Here is a 6,944-nt window from a genome sequence, read left to right on the forward strand (position 1 = left end):
CCCCCCCCCCCCCCCCCCCCCTCCAATAGAAGAGCGAGAGCGCCAGACGGAAAGAGACACAACACAATGACTAACAACACGTGTTGAGTCCCTTTGTGGCTGTTTTTGTCTCTTTGGTTATTTTTTGTCTCTTTGTAGTCATCCTGTTTCTCTTTGTGGTGGTTTGTTTGTCTCTTTGGTTGTTTCCGAATCTTTGTGGTAATTTTTAGTCTCTTTGCAGTGATTTCGTGTCTCTTTGTAGTCATTATATGTTACTTTGTGGTCGTTTGGTGTCTTTGTGTAGACATTCTGCGTCCCTATGTGGTTATTCTGCTTCTTTTGTTGTGTTAAACGAACACGTTTTTCATTAGAGCTTGAGTCCTTTTGTTTGAGATTTCCTTCAAAGGCTCAGGTCTCCTCACTGCAGAGCATTTCCACTGTGCAGTGACGTCTTCAGGATGCTGAAGCGCTGCGTTTGTTGGTGCTGTATGTTTGCAGCAGCCAGTTGTCTCTGCACCGGGGTGCTGGAAGTCAGTGTAGGTGGGTGGAATCAGAACCGCAAGCATTCACATTTGGAGAAAAGAAATGTAAATGTAAAGTGCACCCACAGCTTTTTAGTTCCATTTTGTGTTGAGGAAGCAGAGAGAAGTGTTTCATACTGAAGCTCTGAGATATATCTCTTATCTCTGCATGTTAGTGAGTACAAGTACAAGTACCTCAAAACTCAAATAGATAAGGTATTCGAGTAAATGCATCGTGCTTATTTACTTTCCACTTCTGCAAAAGTGCCATCCGATCATGTTTTTAGGTTTCAAGTCGTTCATGTCAGATTCTCTGCAGACTGAAGCTGCTGCTGATGTGCTGCTTCTGATGGACGACCAGGGTTTCAGAGATGTGAAGTGTCTCTCAGACGGCAGCTGTGACACTGATATACATTTAATTTCAGTCCCTTATGGAGAAAAAATACCTTGACCCCCAGACTGAGAGAGAACAAAACAACTCCACACAGCCGTGGTCCTCTCTCTGAGGTTGTTCTGTCTCTGCAGTTATTTTACGTCCTTTTTTTGCATTTCTTTGTGGTCGTTTTTTGTCTCTTAGTGGTTGTTATTTGTCTATCTGTAGTCATCTTGTGTCTCTTTGTGGTCGCATGTCTTTCGGATCATTTTCTGTGTCTCGGTAGTTACTGTGTCTCTCTGTTGTCATTTATTTGTCTTATTGTTGTCATTTTGCATCTCTGTCATTTTGTTTTGCATCTTGTTGTGCATCCCTTAGGGGCCGTCTCTTTGTACTTGTTTTATGTGTCTTTGTACTTGTTTTATGTGTCTTTGTACTTGTTTTATGTGTCTTTGTACTTGTTTTATGTCTCTTTGTACTTGTTTTATGTGTCTTTGTAGTTGTTTTGAGGGTCTTTGCGGTCAGTGGTCTTTGTTGTGGTTTGTGGCTGTAGTCTTCTTGCGTTTCTCAATAGTTGTTTTGCTTGTCTTTGTAATTGTTTGTGTGTCTTTGTCCCTGAGTGGCCGTCTCTTTTTGAGGTTGTTTTGTGTCGTAGACTTGCCAACATGAAATGGAAACAGTCACTTCAGAAGTTCCAGAAGCTGAAGAGGATTTGGAAACAGTCCAGGTTGATGAACACACAGCAGCTTACAGTATAGCGAGAAAATACAATATGTTTTGTAAGCAGTGGGTTGTTGGTATTTATGAGAGCTGATGCCTAAAATAGATGTTTGTTCTAATCCCCGTAAATCATATTCTGTTTGTATCATCTTATATAACTGCACTGGAAGAACACCAGGTTGTGTTTGGTGTGTGAGTGTGTGTGTGTTGTACCTTTCTACGCTGTATGAACTGTAAGACGCCCTGACGAATGTGTTTCCTCTCCTTCTAAGAGGATGTTCCGTGTTGACATGTGATGTGTTGTGTTCAGCTTCATGTGACAGCTGCTGCTCCCCTAAATTGGATTTTCAATCCTCTGCATGCATGCTGAGACATTTCTCTGTTCTCTCGCATGCTTTTCAATTTATTCTGACTGATTTTCAACAATGTCATTTTTTTTCTTTTTCTGATGCTACTGATGCGATGGATGTAAATCAGGTGTCTCTCCTGTGTATCCCCCCCCCAGCTGCTCTGGGAACGCTGGAGTTTGAGCTGAGATACGAGCGCAGCTCCAGTGAGCTGCACTGCACTGTGCTCCGGGCGAAGGTAAGGACGCTCTCCAAGCCATTAATGTGCTGCTCCAACAGCCTCCACTCCTCTGCTTTCAGGCTTTCCAAAGTGGATTTTTGGACCTTGCTGCACAGATTTGTTCCCATTCAGACACAAGAGGCTCGGTGCTCTTTGTTGTATCATCTCTGTTTCAACGTGGGAATCACAATCAGCTGCCTGAAACAAATGTAGAATTAAGATTTATCTTCATTTAACTAAAGAACCCAAACCAGGAAGAACAGAGCAAAAGTATATTCTCACTTGTGAGCAAACCGCCACATAAAAGCTTGTAAACTCTAAATAAGTGGTATTTACTGATTAATATATCGTAGAACAAAATGTCAAAACCTCCTCAGCTTGTGTCGACCACACAATTTCAGACATCTAACCAAAAACACATTCAAAAGACACATCGACTTCCAGACGAGGGAACAGGAAGTGAATAAGTGGTGAATAATAGGACCTTCTTTTGACATTAGTCAACATTGACCTAACTAACCCAACAGCAAAAGACTAATAATTATTTGGTCCCTTTCAAATTGGACCATGAATTACACATCTGATGTTTGTCAATTCAAAAGATAATTTTGCAAGTCAAGAAAGTCTCAGTATGTCATAGATTTGTCGTAGTATCATTAGGTTGTGTGAAAACTGACGTTAGCTTGGTTTGCTAGCTAACTCAACTATCGTCCAAATGTAACATTATCTAGCTAGCTAGCTAGCTAGCTAACTTAACTATGTTCTACATGTAACGTTATCTAGCTAGCTAACTTAACTATGTTCTAAATGTAATGTTATCTAGCTAGCTAACTTAACTATGTTCTAAATGTAACGTTATCTAGCTAGCTAACTTAACTATGTTCTAAATGTAACGTTATCTAGCTAGCTAACTTAGCTATGTTCCAATTATTAGGTTTTCTTAGCTGATGTGTTTTATCCATCATCTCTTTTTATCAGCCGGGGAGAGAAAGAACGAGTGAGACCTCGTTGTTGGTGTGAGAACATGCCGGTACGAAACATACAGATATCGTAGCTTCAGAGAGAGACAACACTTACAACACTTTTAAGTGTGTAGTCTTTCAAGAAGTACTTTCACAGTCTTATACTTCAACAGTTTTACAACAAAATGCTTCTTGATGTGTAAAATTATCTTTTAAACTCACAAACATAATATGTGTAATACATGGCAAACAGGATCAACTAATTATTTGTCTCTTGCTGTTGACTAAATTTCCCGAAAAAAGGTCCCATGGTGGTGAACCGGGGACGGGACTTCCCCTCCGCAAAATAACATTTAAACATCCTGGTTTTATCCAGTAGACGGCAGTCGTTATGTATATTCATGAAACATTATGAGGAATCCAACTACTAAAATGTCAAGATTAGGAACTGAATCCATCAACAACAGTAATAAATACACAGACACATTAGTTTTCAGCTTAGTGGTTTGGGGGTTCAGTTAGCTACTCTTTAAGTACGGAAGTTACGTGACAAATAAGTCAAAATAAGTGACTTTTGGTTTCACACTGGACACGAATGACGTTTGTGTGCTTACGTGTGGTTTGACAAAAAAAAATGATATTTGAAATCGGCCAGTATTTTAAAGCTAACCTGAGACCGATCCAGCTTTATTTGAACCAGAACACGTCTCTGCACCACGACAAAGCAACAGAAGGGTCATAACGCAGATCAAACCGCGGCACCGGGGAACGATTTAAAGTGTCAGAAATAGTAACTGAGGACTGTAAAGAGACAACCGGCTGCAGCAGACACTTGGTCTACCTGTCCCTGAGCTCAGTGTGTGTGTGTGTGTGTGTGTGTGTGTGTGTGTGCGTTATCCTCAGAGCTCAACACCTGCTCTAGAGCTCTGCTGGCTCTTAAATCTCACCGTTGACATTTCCTCTACCTGCCTAACATTCACTACCATAATGATTCATACCTGTGCTGCTATTGTTCTCCGTCCTCGGACACATTACCGGATAAAAAAATACTTTTTGTGTCGGTGAAAGTTCAAAATGAAAGAAATGCCACAGGCTCAATAAGTCTGAATTTGCACTGAAATACTATCAGGGATATAATTAATATTTGACGCTACAGCCTCCATAATCCTCTGCTCGGTGGAGGGGGAATAAAGGAAAACCAGATTCCTGCTGATGTCACGGAGGATGAGAGCAGATTTCCTTCAGTATCTGAAGTGATAACAGTCCTTTTTTATTGCTTTGAGTGATGCTTTAATTATATAAAACACAGTATTTCTCTGTAATCACACTTTATATACACTATGCTGTTTATACCACAGCAGAGACACAAAGACTTCCACTGGTCACAAAGATGTGTAATGGTGATCGACATATTTAACCCATTTAAGTACAAGATCAATACTGATCAATATATGAACTGGTGATAAACATGCTCATTGGTTTGTCGTCTCCTTCCAGTTCATAGTATGAAGAGAGACAACGTCCTCGGAGGGAGCAAGTTGAGTTGGACACCAACAAAAAGTCAACTTTGACTTATTTGTCACGTAACTTCCGTACTTAAAGAGTAGCTAACTAAACCCCTAAACCACTTTTATAAGATGAAAACTAATGTAAATGTGTATTTATTATCGTTATTAATGGATTCAGGTCCTGATCTTGACTTGAATTCTTCATAACGACTGCCCTCTACTGGATAAAACCTGGATATTTTGCAGAGGAGAAAGTCCCTGGTTTGAATTGTGCCATTAATTACATACACGTCCGTCAATTAAAATATAATTTAACACTACAGAAAGTAGCATTTTGTTGTAAAACTTCATGAATACGTAATTATACAGACGGCACACCAAAAAGTGTTGTAAGTGTCTTCTCTCTTGAAAGCTACGATGTCTAAAAAGTGATGATGGATAAAACACATCTGGATAGAAACGTTACATTTGGAACATAGCTAAGTTAGCTAGCTAGCTAGAACACGTTACATTTGGAACATAGCTAAGTCAGCTAGCTAGCTAGAACACGTTACATTTGGAACATAGCTAAGTTAGCTAGCTAGCTAGAACACGTTACATTTGGAACATAGCTAAGTTAGCTAGCTAGCTAGAACACTACATTTGGAACATAGCTAAGTTAGCTAGCTAGCTAGAACACGTTACATTTGGAACATAGCTAAGTTATGATGTTCATTTAGTACATTATGGTCCATTTAGAGTCAAACAGACCATAAAGCAGGGGATGCTTTAGGGCGGGGCTACATGCTGATTGACAGGTCAACACCAGAGACGTATACGGTGTCTCTACTTTACTCCTCCTCAGTCCAGATACGGTCACTTCCTGTTCACTGGTTGATAAAAAAAGTCAAGATGGCTCCACCAACAATAAAATACTTCTTCTGTGTTATAGCATCAGTAATAATATGATCTATATGATAACGTAACTCTCTGAAAGGGGACCCACAAGAAGTGTATTTTTACCGATCAGTTAAAGATCTGAGTACAAACTTTCATCATGAGTTCACGTCTCTCAGGTCTCAGACTCGTTAAAACAAAATGTACAGAATAACTAAAATCCGTCGCTGCAAAATGTCAAAGCTGTTGAAATGAATTTGGGATTAATCTGTCACGATGTTGATGAGGTCACCGGATTCTAATCGGGTGTTTGATCCTTCGGGCGTGTGTTTAAATCTGTTCTAATTTGAGTCAGTCAGCTTCTGATTCATCGTGATGGCATCAATAATCATCTGTTCACACTGAGATTCATCAGGAATAAATCACCTTCTCTTTACTGCATTACTTTTATAACTTTAGTTAGAGATTCAGATTATTTATCAGCTAACAACTGATGATGATGTATCTGTCACAGCTCTGCCACCGTTATGCTGTTTTTTCTATCTCTCACTCACCTCATCAGCTCATCACTCTCTGCTCACTCTGCTGCATCACTATTCAGACCCCAGTCTCACTCACTCACTGCAGATCATTGTCATGTGAGGAAACATGTGAATAGTTTAATGTTTATAACATGTAGAGACGCCATTCTTTCTACATTGGTAACACTTGTAGACATTTGGAAACATGTTGGATTTAAAGATGATATTGTTTGATCATTTTAGTAAAATAAATGATCAAACCTTTTATTTCTTCTTAATGACTGATGTCATCATAACTGTTGTTCTGCACTAAAGACGTGTTCTAGTTCTACTTCTAGTCATCATGGTTCTGTTCATAGAGGAGCAGGACTTTTATTCTGAAGAGAAAACAAGACCGCAGAGAGAAGCGTGATCTTGTGATCTCCTTTGAGTTCAGGTGTTACTGATCACATGAATGAGTCTGGAGGAGAGAAACCAATCAGACTGTGATTAATTAGAAACACCTGTTAAGTGTCTCATCATAAGTAAGTCAAATGTATTCATAAAGCTCTTTTCACAGACGTTAGTCACAAAGTGCTTAAGTAACAGGAGTGGAATTACACACAGTGACCATATAAGGACCAATCAGTAACCCTGTTCTGTGTCTTCAGGGTCTGAAGTCGATGGACTTCAACGGTTTGTCCGACCCGTACGTCAAACTCCACCTGCTGCCCGGAGCCTGTAAGGTGAGACACGACCTCGTCAGACTGACCCTGAAGAAGTCTTCATAAATACTGCCCTCACAATACTAAATATTCAAATTATCTTTTTACTTTCACTCATTTGACCAACTTCACTACCACAGAATATTTATTCACTTTTAGAATTCTAACCCTTTAAATCAAAAGTGTTATTCTCTGTAAACTAAACTCATTAGC

At 39.6% G+C, this 6,944-nt stretch overlaps 1 protein-coding gene across 1 annotated transcript in view; it reads left to right on the plus strand.

Annotated features, from left to right (window-relative positions):
* Nucleotides 1-6,929, plus strand: part of LOC116377068 (double C2-like domain-containing protein alpha) — a 10,384-nt gene extending 3,455 nt beyond the window's left edge. The window contains exons 2-3 of the mRNA XM_031838608.1: nt 2,099-2,178; nt 6,678-6,929. Coding sequence (XP_031694468.1) covers nt 2,099-2,178; nt 6,678-6,797 — 200 coding nt within the window. The 3' untranslated portion in view covers nt 6,798-6,929. The remainder of the gene's footprint in view (nt 1-2,098; nt 2,179-6,677) is intronic.
* Nucleotides 6,930-6,944: the final 15 nt, after the last annotated feature.

The sequence above is a fragment of the Anarrhichthys ocellatus genome, unplaced genomic scaffold, assembly GCF_004355925.1.
Source record: "Anarrhichthys ocellatus isolate YVR2014 unplaced genomic scaffold, GSC_Weel_1.0 scaffold857, whole genome shotgun sequence".
NCBI classification, from domain to species: Eukaryota; Metazoa; Chordata; class Actinopteri; order Perciformes; family Anarhichadidae; genus Anarrhichthys; species Anarrhichthys ocellatus.